General features: G+C 40.9%; 1 protein-coding gene across 6 annotated transcripts in view; it reads left to right on the top strand.

Annotated features, from left to right (window-relative positions):
* MPPED2 (metallophosphoesterase domain containing 2) overlaps positions 1 to 22,566 on the top strand; it is a 176,841-nt gene that overhangs the window by 82,316 nt on the left and 71,959 nt on the right. For all 6 annotated transcript variants that reach the window (XR_009249863.1, XM_058688526.1, XM_058688530.1 and 3 more), the window contains exon 4: positions 6,053 to 6,278. Coding sequence is in view for 5 of the 6 variants with exons in the window: in XM_058688526.1 (XP_058544509.1) it covers positions 6,053 to 6,278 (226 nt within the window). In the remaining variant the exon portion in view is untranslated. The remainder of the gene's footprint in view (positions 1 to 6,052; positions 6,279 to 22,566) is intronic.

Here is a 22,566-nt window from a genome sequence, read left to right as displayed (position 1 = left end):
CACGGGAAGCAGAAGCGCTATTCTTGTCCCACCGGTGCCTCCATCTTGGCCTGTGGTTTTGCTTAGCAGGTGGCAGCACCTCTCTGGCGCTCCGTTTCTCCATGGGTAAAATGGAATTGGATAAACCAGTGGCTTTCTCTTCACTATTTTTAAAGCAGCGTTAGCCCTTCACGGGAAATCTTTCCCCAGACTGTAAAGTGAGGGCAAGCATGGCCGCTGTGGTGAGCGCGGGAGCAGGTCTCTCCCTTGTGCCCTGATCTCTCTCCTCATCACCCTGCTCCAGCTGCAGGGAGGCTCACGGAAACACAGCTCTCAAATCACCAGGTCAGGCTGGCTCTGAAGATCCTGCTGGGTCCATGTGTTGGGATTCATGGGAGCCACTTTAAGTCACACATTAAATGTCCAAGGTTTGGTAAGGAAGGGAGGCTGACTTTGGCACGGTTCGCTGTGTGTCTGCTTTAAAGTTGTTGTGGATTATCAGACATGCGCATAGCTGAAGATCCTAAAGTTTTCTAGTCATTCTGTTCCCCTCTTTGTACTCCTAGAAGAGTACCCCCAGCTGATTCTATGAAGATATTAGGGATATTCCAGATGAACAGTCACTCTTGAGAGATGTTCCCAATCACTGGTTATACTATTCGCTTGGGAATGCAAGACTGATCCTGGCAGAGTTTTTGGGAACCAGTAAATATTAGAAATCATACAGAAGGAGAGAAGCAGTGTGTTCAAGGGACACACTTTGCCGGGTGAGCATCATCTTGGCAGAAGCAGCTGGGTTTGCCTTGCATGCAGGTTGAAGGCCTCATAGGTCCACTCGCCATCCCCTCTAGATCCAGATGCCTTCATGACTCTAATAATAACTTTTGTTAACTTGAAGGGCACCTTAGACCATGCCAACTTCTGCCTTTGGAAAACCAAAGTTCTCTTTCCATCTCAGATGCTTTTCCTTGGCAATAGTGACATTGTGCCCTTGTGACCGGGGAGTGATCCGATTTGTGGATAAACTAATATTTTCTTGGATGGCAACTGGGAAGGGTAATCATTGTAATAATTACTGTATCACAGCTTGTATCTATTGAGTCATGACGTGTTAGAAACTGTACCAGTTCTTTACATGCAGCATCTTGTTTAATGTGCACCAAACCTTGGGGGTGACATTATCATTTCCCCCATTTAGATGTGAGGAAAGTCCAGTTTAAAAATGGTTTGTTGGAGATTTTTTGGCTAGACTGAATTTGGGGGCAGAGAATAGGACACTTCAGGAGGCTTAAACTGAGTAAATTCTGTGTAACCATGTGTCTCTGGAGGACAGTGTGACAGTGGTTTAAACCTTATCATATCCCAAGATGATAAGCTCAGTTCCTGTAATTCTCCTAAGGAAGCTCCTGGCAAATCATACAGAAGTTCATTCATTCTTCCACTTATTCAGCAAATACTGTGTGTTTCCATTTGGAAGGTATTGAACCGGATACTTTGGGTCAAATAAGGAGCCCCAAGCCATGTTCCATGCCATCAAGGACTTCACAGTCGAGGGGCAGACAAATCACATGCAAAAAGCAAAACTAAAAAATAAAAATGGAGTAAGAAAAATAATTAACATGCACTGATTGCTTATTTCATACCATGCATATGCTTTAGAAAGTTTATCTCACTTTATCTTAAACACAGGGTTTGAAGTGGGCACAGTTATTATCCTCATTTTGCTAACACACTTGAGAGAACATAAGGACTCTGTCCAAGGCCATGCAGCCAATGTGTGGTGAAGCCTTCAGCAGAGTCCCTGCTCTTAACCTCATGCTGCCTCCACCGTTTAAACTGTAATAGTTGAGAAACTGGTCTACAGAGAATAGAAATGTGAGACATACAGTAAGGAAATACTAAATAATATACATAGAAGTAACGGTGAAGAGGGAGAGTGTAATGAGTCCCCTGAAAACAAGATGGGAGACAAAGGGAGCTGAGGAAGAAGAGAAGGGAGAGAGGAGATACCGAAGAAAGAGAAGGAGAACCAGGGACTGCAGCAGCTATTATCAAGAGAATAGAGACTTTGAGGGACAGGGATGTCACTGCAGTGTGGTGTGATCCGTGGAGATGAGAAGTGAGAAAATATCTTGGCTTTGGCTATTAGTAAGTTTTTATTGACATTCTGGGGAAGCTTTGGGAAGAGAATAGAAACAGAAGCCAGATTGCATTTGGTAAATTCTGAGTAACCATACATCTCTAAATTGCTGGTTCTAATAACAGAGGAGACCATCAGGCAACACAAACATAGTAAGTGGGCCAGGTGTGAGAATTCATAGGGAGTGGGAAGGTCCGTGGCCAACTGGAGGTCCGTATTTCCTGGTCTTTTGATTTTCCAAAAGTAGCTAGAAAATCAGAATTTTTTGCATGGTACATATTGACTTCTAAATGTTAGTTCAGGGGTGCCTGGGTGGCTCAGTTTGTTGAGTATCCAACTCCCAACTTTGGCTCAGGTCACGATCTCGTGGTTTGTGGGATCGAGCCCCACATCAGGCTCTGTGCTGATAGTGCAGAGCCTGCTTGAGATTCTCTTTCTCCCTCTCTGTCTGCCCCTCCCCTGTTCGTGCACACTCGCATGCTCTCTGTCTCTCTTTCTCTCTAGATAAATAAACATTTTTAAAAAATAAACGTTCAGTTAGAAAAACACACACACACACAAAAGCATTGAGGGCCCAGTGTAATACATCTGTGGGCTGTATTTGGTCTACCAGCTGCAAGCTGGAATCCTCTTTCCAAAAGTTTAGATGGGAGATGAAGAAGCATCTCAAAGAAGAAGCATGGTTTAGGATTGTATGTGTGTGTGTGTGTCTGTATTTGTGTGTCAAGGGCTGCTTATTTTTGTTTTCTTGCTTACTTGTATTCATTTACTTGCTATAGACGTCATTCTGCCATATTTGTGAATTATCTGTATTATGATTAGCTTAGTTTTCTTTAAGTCACCTCTTATTTTATATGTAAAAATAGAAAAATAAAAATAGAGATGAAAAGTAGAAACGAAAAATGAAGCCATGTATCATTACTTGTACTGTTACATTATATTTTTCCAGAATGCATTTTTAAAACCTACTTGACATTTTGTCAAAAGTTCATCCCCATTCCACTTAAAATAATCGCGTATATCGCTAGTAGAACATATACTATGTCTTGGGAAAGATGAATGCTTAGGGTTCGTTAGGTCATTCAAAGCAAGAATTTCTCCATGTTAGAATAACTGTATATGGCCTTGGTTTTTTTTATTCAGGCAGGTCAGCTTCAATGGCCTGATCTGAATAAAATGGATAAAGGCAGGCACCTCTTTGTCTGACAATTTTTCAATGATGCTATTTGAATACCAAGAAGTTTGGAGCTTGACTGCAGAGCCTTCCATATTAATATAGCCTTGGGAAAAAAAAAACCCAAATACCATCAAGTAACAGGAGATTTGTCAGCTGTCCTGGTTACACTTTTCATATAAAACATAAAGGTCGGAAGATTATAGATGAAAGGTCAGTTCAGCTATCTATCTCTATCTCTATCTCTATCTCTATCTCTATCTCTATCTATAGAGATATACCTATAAATATAGAGATAGAGATAGATATCAGGCATATATCAGGTATATGTCAGGCAAATATCAGGCATGTATCAGGTGTGTATCTCATAACATAGGTAACAGAGGATGGAAGTTGGAAACTACTATTGAATTCTCAGAAAGAGATGAGTTTGTTGGCAGTGTGTAAATATCATCACTGTTTCTGTGGCTGTTCATTCTGATAGCTACTTCTTTATGCTGAGTCTCCAAAATTTGATGTAAAAGACACCGAAGAGGACTGTCTTCCTGAGGAAGATTTACTTTGCAGCGGTTTTACTTTCTTAAAATAAATGGTTGGAAGGGGGAAATAGACTTCTTTTGCCTTCTCAGTCTCATCCATGCCATTCCCAAACCAAAACTTTAAACTGGAAAAAGCAAGAAGCCAAGCCCTCGTGCAAGGGCAGTGGTGCATAAAGAAAGGTTTACAGTGAGTCCATCATCATGAAAGATTAAAGGGGAACTGGGCAGCTGTAGCGTGACTTGTACAAATAGAGTTGCTCAAAGATTCGTGCAGGTATGACCTGCCTTGATACCCATTACTATCCAGGAGAATGTTTCAGCCCATTCCAGCTTTGGGAGCACAGGTGATTCTGGGGGTGCAGTATCAGGCCAAAGGGGGTCACAGAGCCATGATGTTAGAGTCATGAGGCATCTCACAGATTTCCAGTGTGAGCAGTGTTGGAGATTTACGGCCTGTTGATACATCTTTCAACTGTATCTTAAGTGCAGGGAATTGGCGCAGGATATCGTCATTCTGTCCAAGTAGCTTGCAACATACGTCACAGCTCCTTATTGCCTTATGCTAGTGCACATTATACACGCGCAAAAACATACACCTGAGAGAGGCTTCCTATTTTTTGTGAGCTCTTCAGCATAGCCTTGTGCATAACTGAGGCCAAAGGCATGGCACGTAGCACCGTGCGCTAGTAGTCAAGCATATTCATTGATGCTTGGCCGCGATGTTTGCGGTTTCAGCTTTCTGCGGTGTTATTTTCTGACTGCTTTCATCTCTCTGTTAAGCTTCCCCATTAGACCATGTGCTATGTATGCAGTTTCATTACTGATAGAAACCTAAACATCGAAAGCTAAAGAAAACAGCATTACAAAGCACATTCTGGTGATCTTAAAAATCGTTTCAATGTTGGCAAATATGTTTGCAGCGCGCTGCTGAGATTGCGGACTTCATGGCGTGGTCTCTGCAGTTTGCATTGCTGAAGTCCATGTACCTATGGCAAAACTTGCCTCCGCCCCCAAAATATAATTTTCTTCCCCACTAAGCTTCATTAATTAAATCATTGACTCTGGCTTGCTGGTAAGGACCAATTCTTACAACAAGTGTATCCAATTTCCTGCTAGTGGTAACTTTCATTCTTCCTGGAATAGCAGGAAACATTAATTTTGCATTGGACCCAGGAGTCTCAGGAAGCTGGAATTATAGGCACCATTGCCCCACCCTTTTCTCCCCTAAAATAGAATGAAATGAAATAAAATGAGCAGCAGCTTTGCAGTGAGGCTTGAGGGATGGGTAATGACAAAGAAGAGAAAGGGCATTAATTTCAGGATGGGGACAGCTGCCCGGCACTATCTCCCTTTGGATTTTGGTTCTTACAGCATCACGGTGAGTTATTAATATGTATGATCTATACTTTATTCAAACATTATAAATCTATGCAGAAGTCTGGTGTTTGGGTTTTCCTTTATAGCTTTCATTCTTCTTCCCAGAATTATCTCATTTTGATCGGGAAACTTTTGCATAAAAAGCACACACCGAGAACTCACATTTCCATACCATAAATATTAAAAGGGGGTTAAGCTTTACAGTTTCTTCTCCCATCCCAATGGGAGGAAAGTTAGCCTTCTAATCAGGGGGCCATTATTAATGTTCTTTTTATTCACAAGCCAAAAGGTAAACTTTAATTGACAATATGAAATTGTACTACATAGTTCCTTTCATTTATGTAAATTGTGGAATGCTTGCCTATGTCATGTCTTTTGTATGATGTACTATAAATACACTTTTGAAGGATGTCCTGCAAATCAAGCGGTTATCTGAGCTGTTGAGAACAGTTGGTTGGCTTATTTTTTGAGGACCAACCAAGTCCAGACCTTTGTTAAGGATTGTGATTAAAGTGTTTTTCTCTGGATAATTATTAAGTACGGATTTGTCACAGTATACATTCATCACAGTGAATCTGTAGCACAGAGAAGAGGGAAATGGAACAAGAAAGCTGAATGTCTTCTTAGTAGCTTTTAAGCTTCTTAGCAGCTTCCTGTCTCCTGTTTATTGTCATTTTTTGCCAGCATAAAGGCGTAGTCATAAATTTTGGTTCCCATGGAAATATAAAGGAATGTGTGAGCTATTTCACTTGGGTGTACTGTCTGCTAATCACCCAGTCTCGGCTGTTGTACTTCGTGATGGGAAATGAACGTGCTAATTGGTACTCTTTTTTCTTATTTCAGGAAACCTGCCATATGAATATAAAATAGTGATTGCTGGGAATCATGAACTGACATTTGATAAAGAATTCATGGCAGACCTTGTTAAACAGGACTACTACCGTTTCCCCTCTGTGTCCAAATTGAAACCAGAGGACTTTGACAACGTTCAGTCCCTCCTGACAAACAGTATTTACTTACAAGACTCGGAGGTAACAGTGAAGGGATTCAGGATATACGGGGCACCTTGGTAAGTGCTCATTCGAACAATCTTCCCCTTCGTTTTTTTAGCTAAGAAATCCTGGTGCAGACTTAGGTGCTTTCAATGCAAAGGATAAGAGCGGAAAGAAACCTTATTGCTGCAGTTCGAACATGACACGTATTCCGGCACTGCTGGAAAGAGTATCGCTTGTTTTCAGTGTGGTGCGGATTTCTTTAGGCAAGATCAGTAGAAGTGGGGCTTTGGTAGGTGTGTATATGTTTATGCGACTGAGGCTGCGTGTGTGTCTGTGGGACACAGGAAGATTTGGGGGAAGGTCACTGTGTTACTCTTCATGCAGATGCATCTACTCTGAACATTCCATCAGCCTTAGGTAACTCATTTCCCTCTCATTTCATACTGGACGCATTCATAAAATATCTTGCTTAGATTAGGGTTTCTAAAATGTTGCTACACATCAGAACCACCTGACCAACTCGGAAGAAATACGGATTTTGAAGCCATACCCCCAGAGACTCTGACTCTCTTTCCTGAGATAGAGCCCAGCAATTTGTATTTTTAAAGCTTCCCAGACGAGACTGATGTGCAGACAGTTTGGAAGTTGCAGGTTGAGAGCTCAGCACTAGAATGCTCAGCACTGAGCTCTAGACAGGTTGAAACAGGTGCATATTCTTTGGGGCCAGATAGGAGGCATTTTGATCTTGTCTCCGTCATTTGTCAGTTGTGTGGTTTTGAAGAAGTTAAATCATGGAGGATGAGCCTCCATTTCTGCATCTCAAGACAGTGGACATAGTACCTACTTTAGAGGGTTATGAGGATTAAATTAGGTGGCGTTTGTAATGGATATGGAAGAATGCCTGGTCATTTGCCAAGGATAATGATTATCATTTTCTGGCCTTGGTTCTGCCACTGAGTATTTGTGTGAACTTGAACAAGTCACTTAGCCTCCAAACCAGTTTCTTCATCTTGAAAATGGGAGTGTTAGGCTAGAAGATCAACATCAGGGGAGTCTTGGATTTTTATTTATTTATATATCTACTTTTTGAGAGCTCCGTATGTATATAGAGCAGAAGAACTAACCTTTACCCACCCAACTTGGAGAAGTATCCCAGCCCTGCCCTAGGATTTGTGGCTAAGACTGCAAGAGGACAAACAGCGTGACTTCCCTTTGGCCATCTCACTCGCCAGTTTGGTTCATTCTCTGTAGAATAGAAAGTTGAGATATATTCTCAATAGTTGACAATTTTTTTTTCTTTAGCTTTACTAGGTGGTATCCAGAAGGGCTGTTGAGTGAATACAGGAACTATATTTTATTTTAAAATCCACCTGGCAATGATGGTGAACTCTTACTTGAGTCCTTGCTACATGGCAGGCATTGTTCTAAGTCCTTTTTTGTCTTTTATATCCTTTTCTTCTAAATGCCTTTAAGAAATGGACGCTGTTGTGATTCTCATTTGGCAGGGGAAAAAAACTCAGGCACAGAAAGGTTGAGTAACCGCGCAGGGATCACACAGATAGTTAGTGGTAGCTTCCTAATTTTGAGTCTGACTGTGGGGTGCATGGTGTGACTGAGGTGGTGGTGGTGGTGTGGCCACTGCAGTGGTTATATCCAGCTGTATTAGTGTATATCAGTTAATGTTTGTTATACATGAGAAGGTGGTAAAGGGCAGGAGAACAAACCATAGAAATTGGTCCTATCAAACTACGGTAATCTGAAAACTGGTCTCAGGTAACATAGGGTGTCCATATTAGCATTTCTGAGCAAAGGGCAGGAGAGAGAGCTTTTCCAGCCTCACAGCTCACGTCCTAATGACTATGCAGTAGTTGAGGAATGACCTTTGATTGACAGAGAAGCACTACATGGAGTTAAGCTCAGTTTTTTAGCACCTGAAAATAATTTTTGAAAAATTTTTGAAGGCACAGAACGTGGAAGGCCGTTCCCGAACAAGGGGGACTTTCAGAGATCTCCGGATTGATAGTTCCTTGGAATGATGATAACAAACAAACTCCATTATCTGAACAGATGCAGTTCTGTTGAGGATAGGGTTTAGCTAACCCAGTTGACGGCTGTGATGAACGAGGGAGTGACTTTGGATCCACAGGCAGATCTTGCAGTATCTCAAGGAAAAGCAAAACAAAATCAAACAAACAAACAAAAAAACCCCACATAGTAACTCAAATCTGTGATATGATGGAGGCATAATCCTTTTCTGATGGTACAAACTTCAGACGTTTGTATCTGAGCTGAATTGGCGTCATTCAAAAATTGTTTATTTTAATATTGGAGAGGGTAGTTAATCAAGAAAATAGGCAGGATGAGCCCTCTGAAATGTTATCCTGGAGTTGTCTTTATACATAATTTGTTGGGATTTCCAGAAAGTTTAATCTATCACCTGCCTAGCATTTCCTTGCAGTGAGGGAGATATGTGTCACCCATAGGAATTGCTGGTACTTTGACTTGTAACTAAGCATACAGAGGTTGATGAAAAGCAAATTTCATTTTCAATATGTATTTTGGAGCTGTCAGTCATTTGGATCCCACTGTGAAGGTATTTTGTTAAAATTAATATTCCCAGGACTGCTGATAATCTGGACACTGATTTAGGAATCCCTGCATTGGCCTTTCTGTGCCGAAAACACAGATATTCCTAGTTCTATCACTTATTCAGCCCTGGCACCCTAGGTGAATTTCTGAACATCTCTCTGCCCCTGTTTTCTCATCTTTAAAGTGGGAGATGTCAGCATTACTTCTTTCATACAGTTGCTATGAGGATCAGTGAGTTAATAGTGCACCCATAGCACCCAAAGATTTCCTGGCATAGAGTAAGCACTTAATAAATGTGAGCTAGTACTCATAGGGGGGCTGGTCTTTCAAGTTTACTTCATACTTTTGTCCATCGTCATATGAAGATTGTTACACCAGGAGTCAGATGGGGTGGGTTCTAGCGTTAGGTCAGCCTCTGCTGATTGAGTGGCACTAGGCAAATCACTGAACGTCTGGTTTTGTAAAACAGGGCCAACAAGGTCTGCCCTGTTTTCTCTCAGGCACCACTCCCTTAAATGGTCACCAAAGTTAGAATTTTCAAAGAGTATCCATATTTTCAGGAATGCTTGATTATTTTAATATCTTGTACACTTTTTAACCTCTTTCACTATTAAGAATTTGACTTACAGGGGCGCCTGGGTGGCTCGGTCAGTTAAGTGTCCGACTTTGGCCCAGGTCATGATCTCATGGTTCATGAGTTCAAGCCCTACATTGGGCTCTCTGCTGTCAGCACAGAGCCTGCTTTGGATCACTCTGTCTCCCTCTCTATGTTCCTCCCCCCCCCCCAAAAAAAAATAATAATAAATAAACATTAAAAATAAAGAATGTGAGTGGAAGCAAAGTTTAGGGGGATTTATACCAGAGCTACCACTTTTCTTCCTTCAGAAGTTAGGATTTTCCATCCCTGAGATTCACTAGTAGGTGAATGTCTGCTTAGTACCCATTAGTTATTCCAACCCCAAAATAACGTAAAGTGGTTTAAGTTTGATTTCCATGCTTGATTTCCAATGAATTTTGATATGACTAGTGGTCTCAATTTCAAAACAATCAAAATAACATCCGTGATCCCAAGGATTTCTATTCTGTCACCGGTTTCTCAAAGGTGATTGCCATCCAACCAGGAAGATAGAAGACAACTCACGTATTTAAAAACTGTGGATTGTGACTCGTGTTCAGTACAGAAAAGAAATATCAGTCCACATTAATTACAGTGTTTTAACTTGTAGCACAGTTGAAAGCTTCCTAAAGAGGGAGAATTAAAGCAATGTCTTTAAATTTACAATTTAGCAGGAATTTGTATGTGGAGACTAATTTACAACACTTTAAAGGATTCATATGTGTTTGCAATAGGAGTGCGCCATGGTACTTCTCAGATCCCCAAGGGAGAGGATCTGGATGTGGTTAGATGGGTCTGGGAAAATTCAGTGGCCTTCCTATACTGAAGAAGGTGTAAGTGGGCTACCTTGTCCTGGAAGAGAGGTGATCCCTTGGAAGGAGGTCAAGAGCTGACTGGTTTCAGGCCTGCCTCATGAGACCTCATGGCAGATTTTGTGGTTTCTGTGTGTATTCCTTCACCATCTTGTTCTTCTACGAATCTTGAAGAAAGGAATCAGCCATGATGTATTACCTTCCTTGGGAGTAACAGTTCAGTCACAGCTTTTCTTAACGTCTCCTGTATTGCTTTTCTCTCATTCTTTGGGGGAGGAGAAGAGGGTCTTGTGTTGCCAGACAGGACTTTAGTCCCATGATGGGAAAGCTTGTGGATTTCTCATATCCATCGCATTGCTTCTCTGCCACCACAATGGTTCCTGATTTCCTCTTTGTGATCACTCTCAGTTCTGTCTTTTCCAAAGGCTGAGTATGGTTTGAAAGAGGAGATGATATTTTAATCTGTGGTCTGGCCCGGGTAGAGGGGAGGTAGAATTTTGAAATCATCTTTGTATTTTTGGTTATTGTATCTAGAGCCAGCATCTTAGCACAAGTAGGTTTCAGTAAACTCATTTGTGGGACCAGCCCCTTCCTTTTTTTTTTTTTTTTTGTCGGGGGGGGGTAAGGGGGAGGGGAGGCATGGGAGGGGTTTCAATTGCTCTTTTGATACTAAGATGCTGTGTAGAAAAAAATCCAGGTACTAATTGATCCAGAGCCAAGCTGCCAAAAGTAAAAAGTCCATATTGCTCCGACCCGAGCAGAGCAGTTGTATTGTTCAGCAGTGGCTTCACCTTGTTCCTCCCTTGAACAGAAATGCAGGGCTGGTCTCCCGTGGCTTTTAATGAATATGAGCAGGGCTTCCCAATGTCCAGGAATTTGATCTCTATGCTGACCAAGGGGTCAGGAACAAAGAACGCACTTTTTCATGTTAGAGTACACCCAGGTGTAATTTGTCAGATTTAGTAACTGTGGAGGAAGTGCCTTAACTTCTCCAGCAGGAAAATTAGATGGGGCCTAGACAGTGTAATTCTAAAATGGCTACAGTACCAAGAGAAAGCCCATTGAGTTGCATCTGCAAAGGAAGCCTGAGTGGGATTTTTTTTTTCCCTCCTCCCTTCCCCTCATTTCGGATCACAAACATGTTGAGTTCATTCATTCATTCATTTAGATGTAATTTTCTCAGCATTTTTAAAAGTGGGAGTTAAGTGTTGATTCCACTCTCTGCAGCATTTATAATTGTGTTTGCACAGAAATAGCTACAAGGTTGCTCACGTTTCCTTGTTCTGATCAGTGCAATAGTACTTTATGTTTACCCTGTCAGAAAAGCTTCAGATGTTTTTATTTCCAATTATAAGTTTTGTAATGCATCATGTATTTTGCTGACAGTCTTCAAGTTCTTGAAATAGCGAACAAATTAACAGCAGATACTGAGTGAGAGGATTAGGAAACCAATTGGCAACTCATATGATAGAATTCAGATATGGGGATGGGTGGAATGGGCTCATTTATTTTATTTTCACAGTCATACTTTGTAATTAACTTGGGCCAAAAAAAAAAAAAAAAAAAGGAAGAAAAGAAAGAAACACTCCACGTTCAGCAGGAAAGTCTTTTCATGCTAAAGAACAGGACTATACCAACAATCTTGGTTCCTACCATCATCTCAGGGACTCCAGCTTTGATTCAGGAGGGTTCAGAAAGGTATTGGCATGGAAAAAGGCCTGTGTGTGTGTTAAACAAATATGCACTCTGCTTTTACATGACTCTGTTTAAAGGCCCAGGCTAACATTTCATTTTTCTTGGCACAGAGCCCGCAGACTCTCCCATATGAAACCAATGGGTGTTCTGCCCTGATCTAGAGTTACAGGCTCTGTTTACATTTTTGCCTGTTCCAGAATGCAGCTGACTGCTCTTAAAGCCGCACGGGATCAGATTCACTTCTGGTTTAACAACTGCCCTGTTTATTTGAAAAAGGAGAAAGCAAAACTGATCACTTTGCTTTCTACCTCCCATTCATGGCCATAGCAGTAAATACCATTTCCAAAGCCTGGTTGTGTAGAGCTTCTGATGTTAGATCCGCTCATACCTCCTCCCCACCCCTATCCTCCTCCCAGCTCCATCCAAACCCTTGAAGCCCACCCTGGTGCCTTCATCTGATGTATTGGTGGTGATTGTGTAGAATGTGGAGGGGTGTATGGAAGTGTTCATGTGCATTCAGTTACGCTTAGTATCAGCTATTGGCATAAATTGAATTTTTGCTTGTACATCCTGAGAGACAACTTCAATTAGCAAACAAGAGTAATAAATAAACTTACATTGAAATGGTTATTTCACTCCGAGCACTGTCACCTGCATTGTCTCATTTGGGCTTCCCGACGATCTGAAATAATTAAAATTTAAGTTAAAAAAATAATTTTAAGTAGTTGAAATAGGCAGAGTCGTGTTAATAATAGTAATTAATAATAGCCAGCATTTCCAAGCGCCCATATGTCTGGTGCTGCTCAGTATTGCCTCCTTTGACTGAGGCGGCCAAGATAGTGTTTTTGACAGACAAGGTGACTTCTGGGGGCACAAGGACTGGAGTCCAGCACTCCTGTGCTGAGCTGTGTATACTAAACCAAGATACCCTAGTAACCACATGTCCTGCTCCTTGACCTGAGGCAATTCAGGAAAGGGCCACTTGGAAGACTTAGCTCTTTTTTTTTTTTTTTTTAATGTTTATTTTATTTTTGAGAGAGACAGAGACAGAGTGCGAGCAGGGGAGGACAGAGAGAGAGAGACACACACAGCATCCGAAGCAGGCTCTGGGCTCTGAGCTGTCAGCACAGAGCCCGATGCAGGGCTTTAACCCATGAACCATGAGATCGTGACCTGAGCTGAAGTCGGACGTTCAACCAACTGAGCCATCCAGGCGTCCCTAGCTGTTTCTGTCTAGTTGCAAAAGAGGCACACAGAAATCCAGGCCTGTACTCGTCAGGAGCTCTTAGGATTCCAGGTAAGGTGCTCATAAGGGGAAAATAGGGATATTGAGAGAACAAAGAAATGATCAGGTTGTGTTTTTTTGTTTTTTTTTTTGTTTTTTTTTTTGTTTTTTTTTACGATATGCTCCAGAGCTTAAAGTTTTCTGTGAATAATCTGTGTCTCAGTGTGCCAGAAGACGTGGATCACCTCCTTCTTGTCCTCTTGCTCCATAGAGACAACTTATGATTCCTTTGCACACACATCAGCAGGGGCATGTATTGGATGTCTCTGGTGTTTTCCATCCAAGGCACCAGGTCACAGCTGAGAAAAACAGCAGGTCCTGGACATATGCACCAAGAAGGAAGTGCTGGCAGGTGCCCCGCTGACGTCAGGCCTGGCATGGGTCCACACACCATGCTCCAGGGAAGACCTGGCCCTTAACACTGAGACCCAGCCGGCTGGCCGCTGGACGTTCTTTCATTTTCTCATGTTACACTAACAGGCTCCTTTTTAACCCATAGTTGCTGCTGGTGGATGGAAGGAGATTATACAGTGGCTCTAAGCTCTGTGAGGGCAGGGACCCTGTCAGCTTTGTTCTCTGCATACCACAGGCTAGGCCAGTGCCTGGCACATGGTGGATGGTGTGCCCGTATCAGCTGAAAGAATGAATGAATGAATGAGGGTGGTAGTGGTGGTGATAGAGCTGTGTCTGTGGCGGATGGACTGAAGGTCTACACAGATGAGTCATGAGTTGCACAGGAAAGGATATTTCCAATATGAGATCGAGCCTGGCCATGAATTTACAAGCAGGACTTAGAGATGGCAGAGCAAAATAGAACCAAACGAAGCACTAAACTATGTTTGTGAGCCTTGTGAACATTCTAGGTCCATCCTGAACATTCGTAAATACAGAGAGTATAACATCTCTCCGGGTGAGCATGGTTCAATAAAAAGTTGGGGGATGGGAGTAGTTGGACAAACTTAACATGAGTCAATGAGAATTTTCAAAGGGAGTCTCCGACAATATTTTGAGATTCCTGTCAGTTTCTTTACGTTCAGATGCCTTATCTCTGTGCTAATAGCAACTACAGAAGTGTCTGTTAGATTTGGAGACTGTGTCTTCAAGCTGTAGTAAAAGTAGTCAGTGTAAAGCATGAATTTGGTAAGAAGCTAGACCAGCTGGGTACTTAGAGAGGTCTTTGGACATCATAAACCAGTTATCAGATATGTGGTATTCTCTTTTCTTAATGGTCAAATTCCCAATGGTTGAATTTTTAGAGTCGAATTAGTCATGCGGATTCTGTATCATTTATTTTTAAGCTCTTTTACCAACATGGATTTCTGATTTTATACTCTGAACTGTTAAGTGTAATGTGAATTTCTCCAGGTAGTACCAGAGAGTGAGTGCACTGGGGTCCCGTAGACAGTCTTGACCCAAATTTGCCTGGTTCCAGTCACCACTGCTGTCCTGCCGTCCACGGTGCCCTTCTACCCTATAGAGCCGATGTGTTCACTAATAAGTCCAGGTAACTACCCAGGTTCATTTAATCCTCCAGACGATCAGTGAAGAAGGTGAAATGAGCTTTGGAGTGCACAGTTCAGAAGTTGCCACTTCCACTAAGTGCTCCCCTTTGGCCAGGTTCCACATCCGCCCAGACTTCCTTCCTTTTTGCCCTTCCAAGGAGTCTGCATGCTGCCAAAGTTGTTTCCCAATAGAGGCGTGATAATCAAAGCCATGCTGTGTTCTGTGCTCCACAGGGGAGAAGCCCTCTGACCTTCTACGCTGCTCAGTGAGAAGCAGTCAAGGCACAATGTCACGCACCTCCTAATGATTCACCTATAAGCCCGTGGGAGCTTACAGGGGACAGGCCAAACCATGTTGTGCCCAGGGACAGCCCTCTGACAGTGAAGGCTTTGTTTGAAACTGGGCTGAGCACTTCTTGCTGATTCTCTTTTCCCTTAAACCATCCATTCCTCAGGTTAACAAACTTCTTGCAGGGCGTCCCCAGCAGGAAAATGTACCCTGAAATGTCTGAGCCCTAGGCAGGACATAGCATAAACACCTGCACGCCTGTTATCCCTTCTGAAGGGAGAAGCAGTGACGAATAGAGGCCATAGGTTTGACCTTTAGAAACAGCTATCCCCAGTGAACTCGAGTCTCAGTTTTATCATTTAGGAATCATTTACTTTGTTAAGCAAGTTATTTCATCTCCCTGAGCCATAGTTTCACCTATGAAACTATATAGTTTCCATTGGGTATGCAAATAGTAATAACTCCTACTTAAGAAGCATCACTCACGTACAGGCACCTTCTATAACATTGTTTTTAAGTGTCACACCAACCGTATAAAGAAAGTAAAATTACCCCCTTTTGGGAGATTATAAAATTGAAGGTTAGAGAAGTTAACTCACCCAGGGACACTCATTTCCTAAGTAGCAGAACTGGACATCAACCCCAAAGCCTTTATTCTTTTCACTACTCTATATATTTTTATGGGATTCAAATGTGATCATGTAGGTTAAGTTCTTGGCACTCAGTAACTATTATCTTCTTCCCTGAAAGGTAACAATTGTGTTGTTTCACAATGGCTGCTATGTTTGTTTATTTGGTTTTTGGTTTGTTTGTTTTGTGTTTGTTCTGTTTTGTTTTCTCTTTTATGCTGGTATATCAGAGGAAAGGGGGCAGAAATGAAGAGGAAACTTAGTCTAGGAAAATGATTCCCCTTGTTTGTGTGTGTGGGAAAGAGAGAAAGAGAATTTTAAAAGCAAATATTGTGCAGTTGTGCACAGCAAGTTGCTTGTGATCTGGAGTAGTGGAAACCATTTAGGAAAGGAACCCCATATATTGGCTGCATTTGGTCAAAAGACATGGAAGACTGAATAGATGTCTGATAAATGAAGACATATGTGGCATTTTTAAGGTCACTTACATGAAGTATCATTTGAAATGTATGAGTAATGCTTGGTAGTGCATTTTCACCCAGGAAAAATAAAGGTAATCTTGGATGGGGACTATAAATTGAATGTGGAATGTTCCATGAGGGCTGCTTAAACAGGAAGCTAATGGCAAATTTGAAAGCCTCTGGGTTCTCAGAATGCGTGTGCATTCTGTAGAAAGTAGAAAAGATGAGTTACAAATCTGCATTAATCCAGGAAAGGATATAGAAAGGCGGTTTTGCTCAAACATAAGGAAAGATTAGCTTGGGTAAAGTATAAATGCAGTTACTACAACTAATAACATCCAAGTATGAAATTTGCTGCCAAAAATGAAAAGGCAACAAAGAGAAGCACCTTGCACATAAAGACAAATTGGAGGAAGTAGTTAAGAACCAGCCGGAGTAAGATTCTTCCCAAGATAAAATTTTCTAAGACAGCATATGAAGGTGCTGGTGATATTATTGGGTAATTTACATACGTTCAGTTCTGATGTCTGGTATGGTGGGTTTAGAATAGATCCCATCCCCCCTGGTCCCCCTAAAAAAGTAATGCTAACGTTTCATGTGAGTCTATAGTAAATAAACATTGAAGGCTAAATAAAACCAATGCCGTTTATAAAGGAAGAAAAAAGTCAGAGTTGACAGCCTGACTTTCCCTTCTTTCCTAAAACTGGTTAGGCACTTCTCTTACATATTATGTACAGAATGATTTTTTATAAAACTAAGTGCCTCCGATGCCTGCCTGGCTTGATAACTATAGATCACGGATTTTTCTCCCTACATTGCAAGCTACAGATGTATTGAAATTGTGGGACATCTCAATCATAATACAGGATCCACTAAGATGTACTGACTTTCCAGGCCATAGGAGGCTTCACGATCAATGGAAAGTAGCTTGGAGTACCATGGTTCTAGAAAGAGGACTACTAAAGACAGAAACTAGGAAAAAACTCTTTATTGTCTTAATGATTTAAAAGTCCAACCCCATGTCACTAGCCATAGTTGAGGGTCTCTATTTTTACTGTAAATCAGGTATCAATAGAAAAAAAACTTTCTTGCTTTGATCTTTACAGAATAAGAGTTGCTAGACTAAAACCTAATCAGAAATTGTTGATGGGGCACCTGGATGGCTCAGTTTGGTTAAGTGTCTGACTTTGGCTCTGGTCATGATCTCACAGTTCCTGAGTCCAAGCCCCGTGTTGGGCTCTGTGCTGACAGCTCAGAGCCTGGAACCTGCCTCAGATTCTGTGTCCCCTCTCTGCCCCATCCCTGAGCATATGCACTTGCGCTCGCTCTCTCTCAAAAATAAACATTAAAAAAATTTTTTAATTAAAAAAAGAAATTGTTGGTGGCAAAACTAGTTGGAAACACGCTGTTGGCTTGTTATTAGCCACTTTCCTGCTCTCTTTCTTCTTTTCCTTCGGTGTCACGTCAAAACAAAAAATTGTAGAAAGTAAATTTGTTCAAGAGACTCAGTTTGTGGGGTCTGCTTTCATATTATTTAAATAAATGAACTCGTAGGAAGCATTTGAGAATGAGGATTTTAGGGTATTCTTATGATGCCTGTTACTAAACATTCCTTAATCCTTCCAGTTTTTTCAGATGCAACCGCAAAGAACTTCCTTTTCTTAACCCAGATTCAGCCTCTCCCTGAAAAAGATACAATTTTGTAAGGACAAGTATTTACCTGTAGGTCCAGCAGAATGAGTAGGAGAATGGAAAACATAAGTGTGTGTATAATACTGGCCCTGACGTTTGTGCTTTTAGACAGCTCTTACCAGAGGCGAATTCTGTGTGGCCTGTATGGCATCTTCGGAGACTGGCCGGTGAAAGGCAAGGGAATTTTCAGGGTATTGAGTGCCTTCCCACGTTCAAATACATTGTATGTGCTGTTCAGGATTACAATTAAAGGGAAAGTCTGGTACTAAGGAAGGTTTTGGTTTTTTAATTTATTTGCTATAAGAATTACCTTCTGGAGAGTTCCAAGTCTCCTGAAAAGCCAGAGAGAAACACAATCACTTCTTTGGAAATTTTGAAGTTTGGCTTGCCCATAAACCACAGGCTTAACTGTGCTCTAAAGTCAGTTCTGAGATGTTGTAATTGTTGATATTTATGATTTTCATTATAAATGCGTTTTAACTTTGCTGATTGTTGCAGTGAGCAGAACAATTGGATTATTGATAAAAGAGGATACAAATATGCCACAGAAAATCCATTCTCTTTGTCCATTGACTCACATACTCTTCTAAATGAGACCAAAAACCTTGGTCTCCAAAAAAACAAACAAACAAAAAAATAAGATGAAGGGAAAATAGTTGCTGCAGAAAACCATTAAGGAGAGAAATCATGCAAAAAGTGCACATCCCAATTCCTAAAGATTGTTTCTCAAGGTGTGTAAACTGCCTTCAGCTTATCAGATCTCAAGTCAATGAAGATTTTACAATTCCAGTAAAAATTCATACATTCACCTGGTTTTAGTCATTCAGGAATTAGCACCAGTCGTCAGAGAGCAATGGTATGTTTTTCTTCTTATGCTTAGCCCTAAGCATTTCAAAAGACCATATCCCCACCAAAAATATACAGAAGGATCATAACATTATAGAGAATGTATATAAATATATAGAGAAAATGAAAACTGAGAGGTAATATACCACAAATATCACAGCGATTTTTCTTTTATGAGTGTTGCTTTTTTTTTTTTTCCTTTTTCCTTTCACTCTACTTTCCTGGGATTTTGTATATTCTTAGAGTGAGGAAGTTTTACTTTTACAGTCAGGAAAAAAGGCCCCATTGTCTAGTTGTAAAATGTGTGTCTAGGGGTAATTTAGAAATTGACTCTATTATTCTGACTTTATGCTGTTGTGAATATAGTTCTTGTATACTTGTGGGCCTGCATGTATGCACACATTTCACAGACACCTGTGTGTCAGGCCATTGCAAAAGATGGACAAGTGGAAAAGCGTCTGTCCTGATCAACTAGTGCTGTGGGTTGGTGGGAAGATTCCCTGAAAGCACCATGATTCTTGCATCATTTGCAAAGAAATTTTGTTTCCTCTTTTAAATCAGATCCCCAAAGAAAGTGAAGGTGGAACCTACCTGGCTCACTTGGTGCTGGGGTGACCAAGAGAACTCACATCTCTTTGGTGCTGCATTTTGATTCCTCCCTGAATGTGACACCCTGGGGTTTGGGTCAGTAAATCTGGCTTTAGGGGAGATGACTGGAGTGGAGGAAAGTCTGGTGTCTACCTTTGCTTATTTGTATTCCAGTGCTGTAAGCTCCCCTCCTCTCCTCTCCTGTGTCTTTGTTCTATTAATCTGCAAAACAGGGCTCGGCTTGTGATTAGTCCTTGGAGCTTGTTTCTATTAATCAGACTGCAAAACAGGTCGACTTGGATGCTTTTGTTCCAGAGCTTAATGCCTTCTCCTTGTCAGGCTGTGGTTCAGCCTACTTGGTTTGCCTTAACTGGGACCAGGCAGTGAAGTTTGGTTTTTATATGCTGACTGTATTGTCAAGAAAGAAAACACCATTTGAAAAAAGACAACAAGAAAATGCCAATGTAGAAATGTAGAGCTATGTTTTAGGAAGAGGAAAAGTTTATAGAAAATATAACTTATATAACCCGGTTGTGTTGTATGATAAACTAGTGCAGTTGACCAGAACGGGAAAATAAGGCATTATTCACATTATGTAGTCTACAAGTATGGTGTTGAGCAAAGGTTGCCTATTAATAATAATTTTATGTGTATTTGTAATGTAATTCTCTTTTGATACTTAAAGCGGGAATATCATCCTTTTAGCTACAGTATTGGGCAATTATAAGAAGACTCAACACAGTCTTGTGAATTTCTTTACTTTTCACCCTCCCTTGTGCTGAATGACCTTGCCATAGATTAAAATTATTCTACCTGTTAGGTAAGGAAAACGCAGTATCTCAATTTTCTTATCTTCATTATCAAGGGACGTGCACTGACCTAACCGTGGAGATAGAGTGGGGGTTAACTGAGTGATGATTATAAATTGCTTCGTAAAGTGCTCATTATCACCATTTTAAAAATTCTGCTAACTCTAATGTGCGAAGGACAGAATCGCTGGAAAAGAATTTTAATGCATAGCTTTCCCCAGTGACAGCGACGCTGTGGGAAAACCACAGTTTTTTTTTTTTATCAGAAGTTGTCTTTTACATCTCCAAAAATTTCTGCTAAATTTCAGCATTCATTACTTGTGAAATAATTTCCCGCCTTCACGCCCCCCCTCCTCCTGAAGAAAGAAAGAGAGAAAGAAAGAAAAAGAAAAGAAAGAAAGAAAGAAAGAAAGCTGTTGAAGTACAAGCAAGGAGCAAACTGTCAGAGTCCCAAATTAAATTTGTCATCAGTGATAAATTTAGTGCTGTAAGATACTTTAATAAGTGCTTCAGCTTGATTTATTGGTTTTGTTAGTTAACAAGAGTATATTATGTCTTGTACAGAACTTAGCAGAAGCAATTTCTGACTAGACCTTCCTTGATTAAAAAAAAATGAAAGTCTCATTTTAGTCGCAGTGGTAATTATTTTCGTACTAAATTGGAAGGTAAGCACACTGCAGTCTTGTCATTAATATTTAAAAAAAAAGAAAAAGAAAGAAAGAAAGAAAAGAAAAAGAAAACTGTCAGAATGTGAAAGGGAAGACATTTGAAAGGTCCCGGCTCTTTATTTTTGTACATACTTTATTTCCTTTGTGTGTATGCGGTGTCTTGGCTGTTTTACTGGTTGGAGCGTTAAGTTGCAGCCCCCGCATGTATAATCACTAATGAGTGTCAGGATTCAGCTGCTAATTTGAAAGGCTTTGTGGCTCTTTCACCCCAGACACTAGCAGCTTCATTAGGCTGTGCTTTGTCCACCCTGCCCTTTGTTGGCCTCTAGATCACAGTTAAATACCAACATTACACCAACACCCCCTCCCCCCGCGTTGAAACAGTCCAGACCCCATTCTTATGGTGCCTATCTTATCAGAATCTGCTACTGACATAAACTTGGGTGCCTCTCCAGCATGCCACATAATTAGGATTACCTTCCCCCAAAGAGGCCCTATTTCCTCACACCCGTGGGCGGGGGGGAGGGGTGTTCAGTTGATCAGAGATTTGAATTTTAGAGGATTTAGTGAATTTCTGTCCTTAAAAAAAAAAGTTTCCTAAAGCATAGTCTTTAAAATATGTTTTCAGGGCTGTTTCAAAGAAAGTGACAGAAAGGTGTTTCTGTTTTTTTTTTTCCCCCTTGACTTGGGAAAATACTGACCATTTATTATTAATAGCATCAAATAAGAAAAAATAAAGGAAAATCTAATGGTATTTTGTTTTCCTTTTGAGGTTTGTCTTTGGGACCGCACTCTCCTTAAAATCAAACTAGATAGCAAGCAGGTGAAGAGCTCTCTGTTGTGGTCTTTTAAATATCCTGAGAAATAAAATGTTGGCATGATTTGTCAAGCTTTTGATTGTCGGGAACGAAAGCCTTTATTTTACAGTGATATTGTTTGTAGATTTTTCCCCTACCATTCCCAATTCCCAGAGAAATTATTCTGCATTAATTTAAAATTTTACCCTTTATATGCTATAAAGCAGAAGTCATATGGAGGTATCTTTTGGAGGGTATGTGATTATCAACCACGAAAATAAATTTTTGTAGACTTTTTTCTCATTGGATCCAGTCTTCCAAGCCAGGTCTCCGGTGATCTTATTTTGAAGTGATTTGGATTCTCCTTCGTTTTTACAGAGAGTCATAAAATTAGAGATGGGAAAGAGCTCTCTGATTGCATCACTTTTTCCACCCCTTTGGCCAGTGTGCTTTCCCTCCCTCCAGCATATTCCCTGGTGTTCCATTCAGCCTAGTTTAAGATACTAAGACCAGGGAAGCTTCGTGTCCAGTCCCCTCTGGGAAAATGTCCCACGGTCCTTGACATGTGGATATGCTTTTAGGCATGCAAGCTAAAGTTTTCTGCTGCTTTGAGAATGCTTCAACATTCTTAAGTTCACTCTATTTTCTTATTTCTTGCTTCTACACCCTTGGGAACTTTTCCTGTGTTGGTCAAAGAGCCTGTATGCATTGTGAAAAAAGAAACAATACACACACACACACACACACACACACGGTTTTGTCTTTTTATCCTTCTCATTCAAAATGGCAGCATTATTTAGGGGCTTTTCCCATTATGAACCATGTGTCTCAGATGTGCCTAAATTTGAATGGTCCATATATTTTACCTATAAATGAATCTCATAAATCCTTAGCCATTTCATAAATCCTGCAACCAGATCTTGTCAGAGCCTTATTAATATTACGACTTTTCAAGAGTCTAGAAACAAGGTGAAGACTCTGTGAACACTTGTTTTTAGATGGGCATAATTGAATTTATTAAAGTCCTGGTCCATGACACAGGGTCATCACTGGCCTATGCATAGCCCTTGTGATTGTTATGCTA

This window comes from Neofelis nebulosa, chromosome 10, assembly GCF_028018385.1.
Source record: "Neofelis nebulosa isolate mNeoNeb1 chromosome 10, mNeoNeb1.pri, whole genome shotgun sequence".
NCBI classification, from domain to species: domain Eukaryota; kingdom Metazoa; phylum Chordata; class Mammalia; order Carnivora; family Felidae; genus Neofelis; species Neofelis nebulosa.
The sequence above is the reverse complement of the archived record's forward strand: the minus strand, read 5'-3'. Positions and strand labels throughout refer to the sequence as shown.